This window comes from Anopheles darlingi, chromosome 3, assembly GCF_943734745.1.
Source record: "Anopheles darlingi chromosome 3, idAnoDarlMG_H_01, whole genome shotgun sequence".
NCBI classification, from domain to species: Eukaryota; Metazoa; Arthropoda; class Insecta; order Diptera; family Culicidae; genus Anopheles; species Anopheles darlingi.
Window position 1 is genome coordinate 35,282,737 of NC_064875.1, and position 14,578 is coordinate 35,297,314.

The window sequence follows — 14,578 nt, forward strand, 5'->3', positions numbered from 1 at the left end:
TATATCAGAAATATTTAGAAACCAACTGAAATGAGGGTGATGTGCAACAAGAGGGCAAATGATGTACCTACAGTACTGTGCAAACATTTTGGGTGATGTAAAAGTAAAAATTGCAAAAGTCATATAAAAAACTAATGAATAATTTGCATCAACATTTCTTATTAAATCCAATAAGAAAATCTACAAAATGATACCTTTCTTTTCTTTAAACGTCATTTTTTGGCAGAGATATGACCTATTTTGTGCGGCCAAGTATTAACTGTTCCATGCTTTAGCAGTGATGATGAAAATTATCTCTAAACAAGGCATATGGCTTCGCAGATCAATTTTTAGATATAAGTCGCCATCAAAACATGCGCCAAACAATAGTGTTTCATAGAAAACACTTGCCTAATTTTTGTGTCAAAGCATATTCGCCATAATTTTAGCCCAACAGACAACTTTCAATAGCCGTTTTCTTCAAATGAAAAGTTTTTAAATTTCCACGCAAAATTGACTTTTGAGGCTCAAAATTCGGCATTTCAAACTTTACAAAAACACTTATTGCATTTTAAACGTTAGTTTAAAGTTATACTTTAAAACGTTATAACACATAGACATGTGAAACTGACCAAAACTTGATGGCATCTTTTAGCAGAATCGAAATAACTAATTCAGAACTATAGAGATTATTATTTATCATTTTTTTAAATTTCATTCCTACTCGAAAAGAGCTAACACCAGAAGAGCTAATGCCATCTTTTCATTGATTTAATGCTGCCTATAATACCAGTATTTACGCAGGCCACACTCACAACTTAAGATTGAATACAAAATCTCTGGGATTACTTGAAGAAACTCATCCACTTATCACATGATCTATATTCATTAATACATGATCGTTATTCGCAATTCGTTTGCGATTAAATTAAACTCATTAACCCCGGATTTTTTTTTAATCAAACAGAATTATGGAACGAGTGTTTAAGTGTAGTACATCCTCTAGGTGACAAATGCATTGATGATGCAGAAAGGCATGGAATAAACACATTGAATGCATTTACCAAACACTATTAAATAAAAATGACTCTCCCGTACAGTTCTAACAAATTTGCATTTACCGCCTTGTTTAAAAGCACTTGGACCTTTACCCGTGCAACTTTTTACATTTTCTTCTGCAGGTCCAAAAAGTCCTTATTATTCTCTTGCAATTAGTACGTTACTGACACAAAAAGCAGCACACACTATAAGTATATTTAAGCTAGAAACTGTTCGTACGATCACGCATCGAAGCATAGGAAACGTACCCTATTTTGCGAAAATTTCGCTTGTTATTAACTTCTGCATTATCCATTGCGAAACTGATTTTCACACACGCTGTTCAAACAACACTACACAACAAATCATGCAACCTTACTACCATACGCCAAAGATTGTTGTTGGGCGGATACCGCCAGTTATGTCCAAGTGCGGTGAAAGACTGAAGATTTTCTGTTCAAGTGGAGTTGGTCCACCTTTTCCTCCAGCAGAGCGGAGAAAAATGGGTCGATAGCTAATCACCGAGCAAAACCCGCTTCAGCGCACAAACCCGATACAGACGACCATCGTCAAGATGGAATGTGGTTGCTGTATCCTTTTTGTTTTGGTTTATTAGTGTAACAAAATATCATCATCCATACATCTTACTACTTTCTTTCAAATATGTACTATCATCCGTTGCTTAAAGAAAAACGCTATTTAGCTTATAGCTTATAGCTTTATTCTTTTGTAGGATTTTGATAATTTTATCACAGTAGACCTATAGTGCCGGAGATGTCAGCACAAATGCCGCGTTTAGCCAAGCTAAAGCTTTCGCTAACATCTTTTTTCGATTTCATTTTCGCTTCTTTCCATTGAAAAACTATCACAAGCAAAAAAAAGTATCCGACCCGAAACTTACTTAAGAATCAGAGTTTCGAGTTTTCCAAATCCTGAATTGGAATTGGATAGGAATCTCCTACAAGGTTGATCTAACTTTAATTGGAATATCTATTCTATATTTATGTTCGCATAGTGTTTGATATAAAAAATAATGTAACCGTTAGTTTGTATAATGGCCAATAAAGCTTTCTAAGTAGCATTGCAACAGTCACATAATGAAGTGAACATTATTTACATTATTATTTACATTGTTGTAAATGGTAAGCTTTATTGGCCATTATACAAACTAACGATTTTGTGACATTGTGATTTTGTGACAAAAAATAAACTCATAGAAAAGATGGTTTTTCTATATTGAATTTCGTACGATATAAAGCTTTAGTAAAACAATAATGTTAGCAGCAATGTATTCATGCACAAACGAAAAGAAATATGTTTTAGTATATAGAATGTGGAATAATTAAAAAAAAATTGTTACTTTGAAAGCAAATGCTTGATAAACACAACAGGTTATTCTACATGAAATGGTTGCTTTAAGTTTCATTGAGGTATTTATTATTTTATCTAGGAAACCAGTCTCCAGTAGCCCGATAACAATGAGTCCTTATAAATATCACAGACAAAAATCCAATCGTGCAAATACCACGGATCAAGACCATAAGAACGGTCAATCTAGCGCACAAATGAAAGTATATTCTCACTTTTATGGAAGAATCGTACTGAAACGAACAAAACTCGTGAAGATGCTGAAAGATGCAACATCCATAAGAGGATCACTGCATATTGCTGCATGCAGTGGAATAGTGAATTTCTGCTTCACTCTCCACAGACACAAGACAGGTTTCTGGTAATACAAAGAAAGAACCCAGAGAGAGGGAAAAGGTGTGGAATATTTACTATCAATTTAAAAAAACCAGTCATGATGTTAAACTCAAGACCTCTTTCGACTTGCTGATATTGGAAGAGAGAGAAAGCACTGTAGTTCCTCCAGGAAGCAAGAAAATGGGTATCTAGGTTATTGCCATCTGCACCGGTTAGCATTTAGGTTAGGAGACAACGATTGTTGTGCAACTGCGGTGGGTGTAAATTATTTGTTTTTGCATACTTGCTTAATTACTTGCTAAGCAGTTAGTCCGAATTTCTAACGCATTAGTCTTTTTTCATTCTTCGTTTATCGTAAACAAAAATACCATTTATTTATCGGAAACTTCGATTTGTCCTGGTCATGGTTATGAATAACTTCGATCCTAGCAAATTTTGCATCGATGCTTACAAAATAAAAAAAATTATCATTAACCATGTAATCCTATCGAATGATATGTAGCTCTAGGCAAGTTTTTGTTGTTATTTTTTTGCAATAAACATCATTCTCTTTAATTTTCAACAACTCGCTTTATAAGCATACAAAACATTTAATTTCTTTAAAGCAGCTAGCAGAAACAAAACTTTTAATTTCTTTAAATGCAATTGTTTGTAATTTGAGCACTACACCAGAAGGTTTGCGTTGGGGTGTTCTTATCTCGCCTAAAAACATATGTTTTACTTGTTTATCTAAGATATTGACGAACAATTGGTGGATTGAGTCAATTACGAACAATGAATTGTTATTCATAGTTGAAAGTAGATACATTTATACGTGTTCCCATTTTTATTAAAAGACATAATAGATGAGGCACCTGACATATATAATACATAGACGAAAGAAAAGGCACGTCGCAGAGTACCTTCCAGCGCAATGTGGTGTACTTTAATTTCTTTGGTATATCTTTTAACATCGATCGCGGGCCGTAAGTAACGTTCGTTTATAATGTATTCAACAGTTTAAATTTTAACATATACGTATAACATTGGTAGAATGTGTTATCAACGTCAAAACGGATCTTCCCTATCCGGAACCAGTGTTCATGCGTAATAACAATCTTTGGACACCAAATGATGGAAAACTGATTTGGGGATTAGCAGAATCAAACTTAATAAGCTGTCCCAGAAGTGGCGTAGCCAATAGTAAGTATAAAAGCATCGAAAATTCTTCTCAGAGCTAGCTGAACCCATGGTTTCCATCACATAGGCACCTTAGAAACAACGCTTTTAACATGTGTCACCGGAAACTTATACATTCTAAACGGCGATCTTGTCAACATATCGCAAGTTGTTTGCTCGCGGCCAATTACGGGCGAACACCAGCTTACTAATAAAGTGTGCGGCAATAACGGAACCATTCGTAACATCGGATTCCAAATTGATGCACTAGGATTTGTAAAACATTTCGAAGTTTGTTACAACGTACCAACTGCTTCCGTTGTGTACACCAAACACATGATACATGGGGATTCAATCCTAGGTACGAGAGGCTAAATTCTGCACACCATCAGGCTTATTCAATATAATGAGTTTTTGTCTTTATTATAGATGCTATAGTGGAGTCGTATCGTCCTTCTTTTAAAGTTTCGGGAATGCCGAGCGGTACAGCGCCAGATACTGCATATACCATAAGATCCCAGTTAGCACGGTTGACACAATTGCTCGGATCTTCCGAGCAGGCTGCTAAGTTTGTTTCTAGTTTATCTTACATTGCTCGTGGACACATGACTCCAGACGCTGACGGTATTTTTAGAACCTGGCAGTGGGATACTTACTTCTACATAAATGTCGCTCCTCAGTGGCAAAAGGTTAATGGTGGAAATTGGTTAGCTATTGAAAAGCTGGGACGTACCGTTGCCGATCAAATGCAACATGATATAATCGTCTATACAGGAACATACGATGTGCTAACATTGCCCCACGTTAATGGGACCATGGTGCCGATTACACTAAGTGCATCTGGCATAGAAGTTCCTAAATGGACTTGGAAGATCCTTAAATCGACGGTTACGAGTGCAGCGATTGCATTCGTTACAAATAATAATCCTTATCGTACATCAATCAGTGATGATGAGTTCCTTTGCCCCGACATTTGTAAGCAAGCCGGTTGGTACACGACGTCGTTCGATATTTTCTCAAAAGGTTTCACTTACTGTTGCACGGTTAATAGTTTAGCCGCAACCGTAAAAACTATCCCCGAAGATGCCCATACAATAAATATTCTAACAAACAAATAAATTTGAGCTGTCTAACAAACAAATAACATTCCTTTTCTGAGCTTTTTTATTTGATCATAAGTATTGTATTCAAAAAAGAAAATCAAAAAATATTGTTTAAACACTAAGCATAACAATGGATGAAGCCTTTCACGATGAAGCTATTAACGCGGAAATCTATATTCATTCTGTTCATTTCGTTCGCAAATTGCTAGTGTGTTGAATTGAAAAATCTACCAAGGAAATCTCATTAAAGTGTAGTAGTTTGAAAAAACTTTTTTTTGTAGTATGTAAGTTCGGCTATGCTTTCTAAAATATCGTCTAGAGCACGATGCACTAATCGTTTAGGAGGGGCGCTCGAGTAAGCGATATTATTCCATCGCTTGCACAGTTCTTTAATGGTACTAACATCTATAACGCGATAATGCAGATAATCGTTCATCGTAGGCATATACTTGGAGATGAACAATCTGTCCATATATATACTATTGCCGGCCATTGGACAAGTTTTCGGAGGACAGTACAGTTTAATAAAGTCTAATATTTCTTTTTCCGCTTGCTCCAAGGTGATTCTCGATTCCTTAACAGCCCCAACCAAGCCTGTTTGAAGGTGATGTTTTTTGCACCATTCATTCATACTTTCCAACACGCTATCTGGTTCATGAAGAATTATATTTGGTCCCTTTGCTGTAATATTTAACTCACTGTCGGTAATAATACAAGCTATTTCAATAATCCTATCCCTTTCTACGTTCAAACCAGTCATTTCTAAATCAATCCATACAATATTGTTAGACGAATGGGTTCCCATTTGTTTGTGGCGGGTCGAGGAATATTTTCTTAAGGAATAAGACTTAAGACAGTTCAGCCTCAACAAATTGTATGCTTTGTACATTTAACACAATGAGCGAAGCGATGACCAGAATATCGTGAGCAGCCAAGATCGCCAAGAAAGAAAGGTTGCTCCACTTCTGTTACAGTTCGGTTGCGTAGCCCTCCCTAAAAGTAATTTTGTAAAATTATTTCATTGCCTTACTAATCAAGTATTCTTCGGCAATTTGATCATTTCAGTTAACGAAACGAGGAAAACTGTTTTTGTTATCTGGTGATTGGTAATAAAAAACTGTGCCAAAATGCCGATTGTAAAACAAAAACATAACTTGAATGTTTTGCAAATAGCAGTTGAAAAGGATTTGCGTCGGCGATCCTGTCGCCCTATTATGGTCGAAATCCATAGCGATGAAAATTGTGTGAATGATAAATTGTTGTCTTAATACGTTGTACTAACAACAGCTTTGATCAATTTCAGCTCGAAATACATCTCATTCCTCAGTAGAAGATGTTTATGCAAACCCTTCCAAAGAAGCGCTGCTCTTTCACAAGAAGAATTCTGAACTCTTAAATAGAAATGTTGCCGAAAAAGAAAAAATGGATTCAGAAATTAGCCAAAACCGACAAGGAACGGAAACATTGAGAACCATTTTAGAGTATCGCGAGCAAATTCGAAACGTTAGTTCTAAATTTTTTCTAATGGGATCGTCATCACCCATTAAAACACGAAACAACCCTCTGTCAACTGAGAAGAAGGTGAAACAATTGATAACCTTAATGCTGATTAGTCAATTGAAATTTTCGAAGGAACGAAAGAAACTATATAGAGCTATTCAACATTTATATACGTATATAATCAAAAACGAAAAAATTAATCAGCACATGACAGACGCTACTTTGGAACAATACATTGAGCTCAGGGCGGAAATCAATCGAAACGGCGAAAAATGTGAGGAAACAAAAAAAGTCATGACCGCTTCAAGAAAACAGTTTGAAAATGATGTGGCTGGTGCGACCCAGGTACGGGAAAAACTGTGTGATTTCCAGAACAGACTACAGTTTACTGAGCTAGATGTTGGCACTTTGAAAGAAAACAATCTAATTAAGAAACTAAATCTTAGAAGACTCCAGCGTTTGAAAAATGGGCTAAGGATACAAAAAGATAATCTCCAGCAATATCGGTGCACCTTACAACGTTTGCGCGTTTGCGAACAGCAAAAAATTTAATTATCTATAAATTGTTTTGAAATTTCGTATTTCTACAGAAATCTACGATCAAATTTACTCACCCGTAAAACACGATGCAAAGCCAGATTTTGTAGTTAGATGCTAAAAAAGAGAACAGTCGTTAGTTCAACGTTCTATTCAATATCCAGGTTCTACAATCCAGGTAGAACTGCAAATAATACCTTGCCTAAAATTGCTTTAACGCAAGATTGACCTTGTCTGCTATGCCTCGCCGGGCGTTTTCGCGCTTCACAGATTCTACAGCTAGTTTGTGACAGTCACTGCATTGCATGAATCGGCAGAGGAGTTCAGTTAGTAGCTTTCCTGCAAAAATAATCACTTTGTTAGTTTCAGTTAGTAGCTTTCCTGCAAAAAAACATCACGCAAAAATAATAATCAAAAATAAAAACTTTGGAAACAATTCAGACGTGCCTATTAGGCCATGCCACACGGAGCGTAAACTCTAGCGTAAACGAAAAAATTAATGCCAAAACGTGTAATTTTAACCCTTACATACTGTCAAATCTTTGGTGCCTATTCCCGTCACCGGCTCTCTAGACGGCAGCGCAAAAACTTTGCACGTTTGGTTGAGAGTTTTGAAAGTTTAGCTCAGTTTGAGCCAAACTTTCAAAACTCTCGCGAAAACTCTTGCGCTTCCGTCTGGAGGCTCGGTCACGGGAATAGGCGCCTTATTGCCAAAAGTTGAGCATCGTCTGGCCCAGGCTAAACAGACAGTTGCAGCTGTCAAAGCGGTTGGTGTGGACGCCCCCTGTCTGTCATGACGACCAAAAATACGCCTGTCACGATGAACAAATTACGCCATCGAAGAACACCGTCCAAATCATTGTGCACTCCGAAATCCTGTTCTTATCTCCATCCGTATCGGTTTAAAGATCGCTACATTCTTCTAGCTAAAGCCCTGTGGTGAGTGTTGCCAACGCATCCTCCGAAATATTCAGCAGCCTTAACCAAAACGCAGCACAACCGCGGAGAAGATCATTATTTGTGACGATCTTGAACTTTTTTAGTGTAGAAAACGTGTGAAGCACAATGAGTGGACCGATATTTGGCAGTAATAATGCTCTCGGCAGCAGCTCGGCAGGAAATCGGCATCTCGTGGAATTCCGGGCCGGAAGGATGAATATGGTCAACAAGATGGTACATCCGGATAATCGAAAAGGGCTGGTCTACGTCTATCAAGCAGAGGACGGTTTGATACATTTCTGTTGGAAAGACCGTACAACGGGAAACGTGGAAGACGACCTGATCTTGTTTCCAGATGATTGCGAATTCAAAAAACTCGAATACGTTAAGAACGGTCGCGTTTTTGTTCTCAAGTTTAAATCCTCCAGCCGGAAGTTATTCTTCTGGATGCAAGAACCGAAAGCAGATCGCGATGAAGAATGGTGTCGGCGAATTAATGAGGCAATTAACAATCCGCCATCGGGAAATAACGTTGGAACGGGCGGAAGAAATGGAGCCAGTGAGAGCGGCGATCTGCAGTACATGTTAAATAACATGTCTCAGCAACAGCTAATGCAACTGTTCGGAGGGGTCGGCCAGATGGGTGGATTGAGCAGCCTGTTGGGGTCTATGACGTAAGTAGCGAAATATGACCAACTACGCATGGTTCACTGTCATGATGCTTCACTGCACAACAATAAATATGATCATTTTGTTTGTCACCCAAATGCAGGCGGTCGTCTTCGAATACTTCAAGTAGCCGCACAAATGCCGTAACGCCGTCGAATCGCAACACTTCGAACGCATCTGGAAGTAATGCTGACAGTGCGGGTACTACCACTACCCCCACCAATGCTTCCAACGCATCGTTAGTGCCACGTGCCCCGAAAAAGAACGTAGGTTCCACGAAATCCTCCGCCCAGGGAACCTCCAGCAGCGCCTCCTCGGGACTGGCCCACAATCGAACCGATACGGCAGCGGACGGTGGTTCGAGAATATTGCTGTCAGATCTACAGAACTATCTTTCCGGAATGAATGCAGCTGGTTTAGAAGGCAGCGGTCAACGGCACAATGTTGATCTAGCCACCGCTGTCAACTCAGAAACACTCGCCACGATCTTGGCAGACCAGGAGAAAGTGGACGCTCTAGTGCAACATCTTCCACAACTCGAAGGTGATGAAAATAAGAAGGAACAACTCAAAGAAACGATTTCTTCGCCGCAATTTCAGCAGGCCCTATCAATGTTTTCCAACGCGATGCAGTCCGGACAATTGGGACCAGTGGTCTCCCAGTTCCAACTCAACTCCGAGGCCGTTGCAGCAGCAAACGCTGGGGATCTGGAACAATTTGTCAAAGCGCTAGAAAACAGCAACAGGGACTTCGAGATACCGGAGGACGCTATCGGTGCCACTGGCAAGCAACCAACTGCCCTCGCTGACACTACCGTCGATGAACCGCAGAAATCATCTGAAGTACCGAAGAAAGAGAATGGTCATAAAAACAAGGGAGATAAGAAGGATCAAGATGACGAGATGGCTGGGTAGATTTAAGGATATAGACCACCACTTTCATGTCTAAAAATTTATGTTCTTTGTCGCTCTTTTTCTTAACATAATCGCAAAACAAAAAGAAATTCTAATAAAATCATGCTGGAGGCTATTATACATGTGAATCGTGCTGTTAGCTCCAGCTGTTTAAACTTCGTCTACCCCTGTTTATTTAGAATCTTTCATAACGTTATGCAACGATGCTATGATGCGTTTGTATCCAGTTTGAATGGTTTAACAGCAGTAACGGCTCGGCTTCCATCCGACTTCACCTCCGCTAAACTATCAATGAAGTCCACGTTGCAAGCCAGACTAGTACAATACTGATCACAACTTTCATAGAAACGTTTCAGCATAATTTCGTGTATGAAGTGATCCTGAAGACTGATCAAAAAACCAATTTTCTTGGCCGCCTCACGTTTAGCTTCATTGCTTGTTGGGCGCAAATCATAATTAACCTATAGACAAAATCGAACGGTATATTTGAGAGAGGAATAACCATGTGTATAGAGTCAATCGTAACTTACATTATCATTGAAAAAGTTTTCTGCTGGCAACTTCAAGTAGTAGGCGATGCACTCTTGTATGGAAATAGTTCCAGGCGCTTCCTTCGCCGTGTCTGCTAATGCATCACCGGTGGCTGCTTTACGTATAGCTATATGCGCCACCATCGTGTCAAAGCATCGTCCGAGAACTATATTGAATTGGTGGAGCAGGATATCTCGCATAAAGCGGCCATTATGCAAAACGCGCCTATAATGATCGCTACACATCAGTTCGCGCAGATCTTTTGTAATGTTTATCCATTTTATGTCGAAGATATAAATCACGCTGTCCGTGGCTATTGAGAGCAGTGAAACCGATTTAGCATGTCTTCCTTCCTCAACCCCTTCCATGGCGAGGGCAAGCGTTCGTTCTTTCTTAAGAACGCTGATAGCGTCATGATAATTCGAATCGAGCTGTTGAATATATATACAGTTTTCTACCCTTTTCAGTGCTCTGTTGAGACATTCTAGCGAAAGATGACTCGCTGCAGGCTTAACTCTTGTATGTTCTGTGCTGGATTCCGGTTCGTCTTTAGCATCATCAACAATCTGTATGTCCCGTATTTCCGAACTGTAATATGCCTGATTGCCAAGCAGGTTGTTTGCCGATATGTCACGGACATTGGCCAACTTGATGAAGGTGTTGTCGGATGCAACGTGCATTAGCTCGCCGAGAATAACCTCTTCCTCAAGTTCCACAATCAAGGTCTGTCCCAGTTTCATGTTAATTTTATTCATGATTCGATGCTACACGCCGTTGTGCGCTATTCCCCAAAACCGATGGGGTAACAACTGCAACTCAGTAGAATCGAGGCACACGGCAAAAGTCCGCCTTAGTCTTCTTTCTGGATGACTTTATCTGTCTTACTACCGCTAGTCGAAGCGTCTAAGCTAACAGAAAAGTACGCTTTGTATATGAACAGGAACAGAGCAACGTGTAGTGCAATGACTGCACTTATAGCCGAGTAGATATTACTGGCGATGTGCGTTAGCTGGAAAACCCCGTCAAAGATCCAGTATTTTGATGAAAAGAACGTGGTCACCGGTAATACGATTATGAGTATGCAGTAGAAAAACACAGTTTTGAAGGTACGATACTCGGCTCTCTGCTCCTGTTGATTGGAAAAGCCACTCATGGGTCAGCTTCTTTTAGCATTGTTGTCTACCTGTGCTTACAGCTTGCGAGATGGTTATTTTATTCAGCTTGGACTTGGACATCACGGTCGAGGCAGGGTCTTTTCGCGAACACTTTTTTTAACAAGCCACTAGCCACTCGTGACCAGACACAGCAACCCTTCGGTAACGTATGGATCACGCGAGAGTTAAAACGACACAGAAAGCGAAAAGAACGATAAATCATTTAGGGCCGGTTTCAAAAAGTGCCTTTCTTATATCGTGAGCAATCGTTTAAGAAGCATAGAAACGGAAGTCGAAAATCAAGTTGGTTATTCGAATTTGGCAAAAGCCGAAACACCGATGCCCGAAGTGCCTGAGGAACGAATGAAAAACTGGTTTTAGCGTTGAGTTGAGCTGAAAATCAAGAAGGAATCCCTCGGGACATTACGGATCAACCGGGTAAAGATTTTAAAACCAACGGTGCATTTACCTTAAAAACTTTGTTCACAACTGGATGTCTCACAGGAGGACGAGGCACAAGGAATGTTGGTTGAAAAACTTCCTTCGGGGAAAGCGATGGCCCTTCAGGATTTGGATGAATACTCCTTGGCTCACGTATTCCTATTTCTGTCCGTAGCAGACCTGGATCGGTGCCTGCTAGTTTGTAAAAAGTTTCAACACATAATTCAGAGATTTGTATACTCCAAAAAGTGCATGTTGGCTCTTGTGGTCAATTCACCGAAAACATGCAATTTAAGTTTGTATCAGTACACGGCACGCAAGCGGGCCAAGCTGGAAGAGAACTGGCGTGATGGGCGCTATGAGGAACATACATTATTTCAGCACAACGTCATGTACATCTCCCAGATGGATATCGATAAGGATTTCCTGTACATGACCCACGGTGGATGCTTGCAGGCTCACAAGAGAACGAAAAATCGATATTTGGTAGATACCAGAATTCACTGGCAAGTGGGCTGCCGGCGTGATCCTGACATATCGAGCCTAGCGAAAGAAAATGATCGGTTTTTGGCTGGGCGCTTGGACGGCAGGATCATGATTTATGATAGTACAACCGGACAAACAACTTTGCAGTCAGTAGCTACGGATGTCATTAAATCAGTAGACTTTTGCCGAAACGTGTATGCAGTTACTACCAAATTCCAAGCAACATACATCTTGAATCGTAGCTGGCGAGAACATGATTTTGAAAATGCGGAACTGAAGCATTCTCACGTATATCCACGGGCCTATGAGACTATTAAATTGAAAGGCACTCGATTAGCGGCAGGAATGTTTCATTGCGGAAGAAAGCAAGCACTACAAATGATCGATTTACAGAGGTTTGCAAAACTACCATTGAACGAGTGGTTCGGAAACGAATAATTTTTTTTACTGTTTCTTTGAAGTTGTGCTGTTATGCAACTAAATTCCCAAACCAAGGCTGTGTACGACTTGATATGGAAGGATGAAAACTGTTTGCTTACTGGCAACTTCGATGATTCGATGCGACTGGTTGATATACGAACGGGTAATGACGAAGCTTGTTGGAGCGATCCTTATAATGCCTCGGTTTATTGTATGTTTTATAACGGATCATACGCAGTTCACTGTGGCATGAAGTATCATCATCGTTCCAATTTGTACGACCTTCGAGTACCAAATCGCTGTGTGCAAATGTATTTTCCATCAAAACGAAAACATAGTTTTTCACCAGTGTATGGTATAAAGGCAGATGTTGCGCAGCTTTTCCTTGTAACAGATTATAATTTGCGGGTACTCCACTTTGATGCTGACTGGGCTGTAAAGAAAGACTATGCATCGATATAGTTTGACCCTACATGTCTAGTGAGTTTAGATTGAAAAATCACTGAATAAATTTATTGCCGAAGAACCGTAATCCTTCGATCGATTCATCTCGACATATGTAACCAAAAGCTTCAGCCGCTAGCAAGCGTTCTTTGGCCAAAATGAAGGAAATGGCTTCGCAACGTGCCAACTCGTCGGTACTAATTGAGGTGTACTGTTTGACGAGTTCAGTAGTTCGTTGCGAAACTAGTACATCGTCATGAGTTTCTAATTGCAATACCATAGCTCCACTGGGGAAAGATCGTAGTGTAATCGGTCCTGTGAGTAGTTTACACGCGTTTAAAACATCTTCTGGCGAAAGGAGTTCTAATCCCCGGGCTCGGTTCATACGACAGTAGACATCTGCCAGCGACATCATACCACCCGCTTCAGTGATGGGATCAAGTAGCATTTCGCACAGCTGCTGCGATAGTTTCATGAAGTATTCCGAGCTGCTTCGCGTACCGTCCCTAGTTACCGGATCATCGATGCCAAGACTCATCAGATAGGACTTGAAGCGAACTGTTTCATCCTCCGATACTTCCCCGTGACGTTCGCGTATCTTGGAGCTAACCACTTTGGTTACCGCGACCATGTCTTTCGCCATTTCCATCAACTTGTCTAGATCCTGGAAAGCGATACTTATGTGTTGGTCCGTTAGTTTTTGCTTCTCTGCTAAACCGCGCTCGATTCCGCCGATTCCGGTGCGCAGCGTTTTGGTAGTAGTGGGCGTCGCGGTATCTGCTGCGGAGACCCCTGCGGTAGTGACTGTCCACACTCGTGCAGAAATTGTCGTTTTCAGCGATTCTACGAAGGTCTGGCTGACCCCGTTGCGGCCAGAGATTTTAACAAAATGAGCAATGCTATCATCCATGGGTCCTGGTGTTTTATCGGCGGACACCTCTCCTAATCGAAGAATAATTCTTTTTTTCTTCCCAAAAAGCATTGAACTGGCCTCTTCCTGGTCAAGCGACGTTACGTGCAGCAGTCGCAGAGAAAGCGCGTTTCCTCCACGAGCAAGTTCGCCATTTCGACCCCAAATCAATCTGTGCGAAGTCAATATTAACTCCCCGTCGTCATAACTCGTCTGTAAATCAGGAAAAACATCATCATATTTTCGCGTCGCTTGTTTTCACCTTTCTCTTACCTTTTCGTCTCCATTGTACAGCTTAATATTTCGATCTTTGGCTACAAACGATTCGCTTTCCCATAAGCGAGCCTGGCAGTACTCGAACCTATTCATTTCTGATTAGGTGCCTCTTCCCGTGAGGCGTTACTTCCCAAGTACGGAAAGTACGCCGTTTTAGTAGGACAAAAGTGCGACTTTATCCCACGATAGGCAGTATGGGACGGCCTCGAATCGGTTGCAATCCAACCGGTACGGTTTTGGTAATGTTTCTGAAGGGTTTGTTTGGAGAAGCAGAAAACTAATTTCAGATAATAGTATTTTTGAAACATGTTATGTATTTTAGCATATTATATATCACTTGTATAACAACACTGAATCACATTCGGGTCACAGGAA

The 14,578-nt window shown here is 40.3% G+C and overlaps 7 protein-coding genes across 10 annotated transcripts; 3 read left to right on the plus strand and 4 right to left on the minus strand.

Moving 5' to 3' along the window:
* The first annotated feature begins 3,667 nt into the window (after positions 1 to 3,667).
* Positions 3,668 to 5,011, plus strand: LOC125953800 (uncharacterized). The gene is made up of 4 exons (XM_049683580.1): positions 3,668 to 3,686; positions 3,754 to 3,903; positions 3,968 to 4,240; positions 4,309 to 5,011. The coding sequence occupies exons 2-4, from the start codon at positions 3,804 to 3,806 to the stop codon at positions 4,995 to 4,997; spliced, it is 1,062 nt and encodes a 353-aa protein (XP_049539537.1). The 5' UTR covers positions 3,668 to 3,686; positions 3,754 to 3,803; the 3' UTR covers positions 4,998 to 5,011.
* A 3-nt stretch (positions 5,012 to 5,014) lies between these two features.
* Positions 5,015 to 7,571, minus strand: LOC125953801 (oligoribonuclease, mitochondrial). 2 transcript variants are annotated; one of them, XM_049683582.1, is made up of 4 exons: positions 7,548 to 7,571; positions 7,217 to 7,358; positions 7,097 to 7,136; positions 5,015 to 5,975 (listed from the first exon to the last, which is right to left on the minus strand). In XM_049683582.1, the coding sequence occupies exon 4, from the start codon at positions 5,869 to 5,871 to the stop codon at positions 5,227 to 5,229; it is 645 nt and encodes a 214-aa protein (XP_049539539.1). In that variant the 5' UTR covers positions 5,872 to 5,975; positions 7,097 to 7,136; positions 7,217 to 7,358; positions 7,548 to 7,571; the 3' UTR covers positions 5,015 to 5,226. The 2 variants fall into 2 exon arrangements, with proteins under 2 accessions (XP_049539539.1, XP_049539538.1); XM_049683581.1 differs by lacking the exon at positions 7,548 to 7,571 and having other exon boundaries at positions 7,217 to 7,438.
* Positions 7,572 to 7,809: 238 nt separating this feature from the next.
* Positions 7,810 to 9,542, plus strand: LOC125956511 (proteasomal ubiquitin receptor ADRM1 homolog). Of its 2 annotated transcripts, none has more exons than XM_049688459.1 (3): positions 7,810 to 7,958; positions 8,063 to 8,632; positions 8,731 to 9,542. In XM_049688459.1, the coding sequence occupies exons 2-3, from the start codon at positions 8,085 to 8,087 to the stop codon at positions 9,539 to 9,541; spliced, it is 1,359 nt and encodes a 452-aa protein (XP_049544416.1). In that variant the 5' UTR covers positions 7,810 to 7,958; positions 8,063 to 8,084; the 3' UTR covers position 9,542. The 2 variants fall into 2 exon arrangements, with proteins under 2 accessions (XP_049544416.1, XP_049544418.1); XM_049688461.1 differs by having other exon boundaries at positions 7,818 to 7,958; positions 8,068 to 8,632.
* A 185-nt stretch (positions 9,543 to 9,727) lies between these two features.
* Positions 9,728 to 10,827, minus strand: LOC125956514 (uncharacterized). The gene is made up of 2 exons (XM_049688465.1): positions 10,072 to 10,827; positions 9,728 to 10,002 (listed from the first exon to the last, which is right to left on the minus strand). Exons 1-2 carry the CDS (start codon positions 10,825 to 10,827, stop codon positions 9,748 to 9,750), a joined length of 1,011 nt encoding a protein of 336 aa, XP_049544422.1. The 3' UTR covers positions 9,728 to 9,747.
* Positions 10,774 to 11,407, minus strand: LOC125956515 (vacuolar ATPase assembly integral membrane protein VMA21 homolog). The gene is made up of 2 exons (XM_049688466.1): positions 11,266 to 11,407; positions 10,774 to 11,201 (listed from the first exon to the last, which is right to left on the minus strand). The coding sequence occupies exons 1-2, from the start codon at positions 11,305 to 11,307 to the stop codon at positions 10,923 to 10,925; spliced, it is 321 nt and encodes a 106-aa protein (XP_049544423.1). The 5' UTR covers positions 11,308 to 11,407; the 3' UTR covers positions 10,774 to 10,922.
* A 341-nt stretch (positions 11,408 to 11,748) lies between these two features.
* On the plus strand, positions 11,749 to 13,035 carry LOC125956512 (F-box/WD repeat-containing protein 4). 2 transcript variants are annotated; one of them, XM_049688462.1, is made up of 2 exons: positions 11,749 to 12,548; positions 12,615 to 13,035. In XM_049688462.1, the coding sequence occupies exons 1-2, from the start codon at positions 11,749 to 11,751 to the stop codon at positions 13,033 to 13,035; spliced, it is 1,221 nt and encodes a 406-aa protein (XP_049544419.1). The 2 variants fall into 2 exon arrangements, with proteins under 2 accessions (XP_049544419.1, XP_049544420.1); XM_049688463.1 differs by having other exon boundaries at positions 11,749 to 12,719.
* Positions 12,937 to 14,499, minus strand: LOC125956513 (vacuolar protein-sorting-associated protein 36). Its single transcript, XM_049688464.1, has 2 exons — positions 14,201 to 14,499; positions 12,937 to 14,140 (listed from the first exon to the last, which is right to left on the minus strand). The coding sequence occupies exons 1-2, from the start codon at positions 14,294 to 14,296 to the stop codon at positions 13,073 to 13,075; spliced, it is 1,164 nt and encodes a 387-aa protein (XP_049544421.1). The 5' UTR covers positions 14,297 to 14,499; the 3' UTR covers positions 12,937 to 13,072.
* Positions 14,500 to 14,578: the final 79 nt, after the last annotated feature.

Coding starts and splice junctions, on each gene's coding strand:
- LOC125953800 (XM_049683580.1), top strand. CDS start 3,804: ATGCGTAATAACAATCTTTGGACACCAAATGATGGAAAACTGATTTGG. Junction 3,904..3,967: donor CAGAAGTGGCGTAGCCAATA/GTAAGTATAAAA, acceptor TCCATCACATAG/GCACCTTAGAAACAACGCTT. Junction 4,241..4,308: donor ACATGGGGATTCAATCCTAG/GTACGAGAGGCT, acceptor TCTTTATTATAG/ATGCTATAGTGGAGTCGTAT.
- LOC125953801 (XM_049683582.1), bottom strand. CDS start 5,871: ATGTACAAAGCATACAATTTGTTGAGGCTGAACTGTCTTAAGTCTTAT.
- LOC125956511 (XM_049688459.1), top strand. CDS start 8,085: ATGAGTGGACCGATATTTGGCAGTAATAATGCTCTCGGCAGCAGCTCG. Junction 8,633..8,730: donor AGCCTGTTGGGGTCTATGAC/GTAAGTAGCGAA, acceptor ACCCAAATGCAG/GCGGTCGTCTTCGAATACTT.
- LOC125956514 (XM_049688465.1), bottom strand. CDS start 10,827: ATGAATAAAATTAACATGAAACTGGGACAGACCTTGATTGTGGAACTT. Junction 10,003..10,071: donor AAAACTTTTTCAATGATAAT/GTAAGTTACGAT, acceptor TTTTGTCTATAG/GTTAATTATGATTTGCGCCC.
- LOC125956515 (XM_049688466.1), bottom strand. CDS start 11,307: ATGTCCAAGTCCAAGCTGAATAAAATAACCATCTCGCAAGCT. Junction 11,202..11,265: donor AAATAACCATCTCGCAAGCT/GTAAGCACAGGT, acceptor TCCAATCAACAG/GAGCAGAGAGCCGAGTATCG.
- LOC125956512 (XM_049688462.1), top strand. CDS start 11,749: ATGTTGGTTGAAAAACTTCCTTCGGGGAAAGCGATGGCCCTTCAGGAT. Junction 12,549..12,614: donor CAAATGATCGATTTACAGAG/GTTTGCAAAACT, acceptor GTTTCTTTGAAG/TTGTGCTGTTATGCAACTAA.
- LOC125956513 (XM_049688464.1), bottom strand. CDS start 14,296: ATGAATAGGTTCGAGTACTGCCAGGCTCGCTTATGGGAAAGCGAATCG. Junction 14,141..14,200: donor TGTACAATGGAGACGAAAAG/GTAAGAGAAAGG, acceptor CCTGATTTACAG/ACGAGTTATGACGACGGGGA.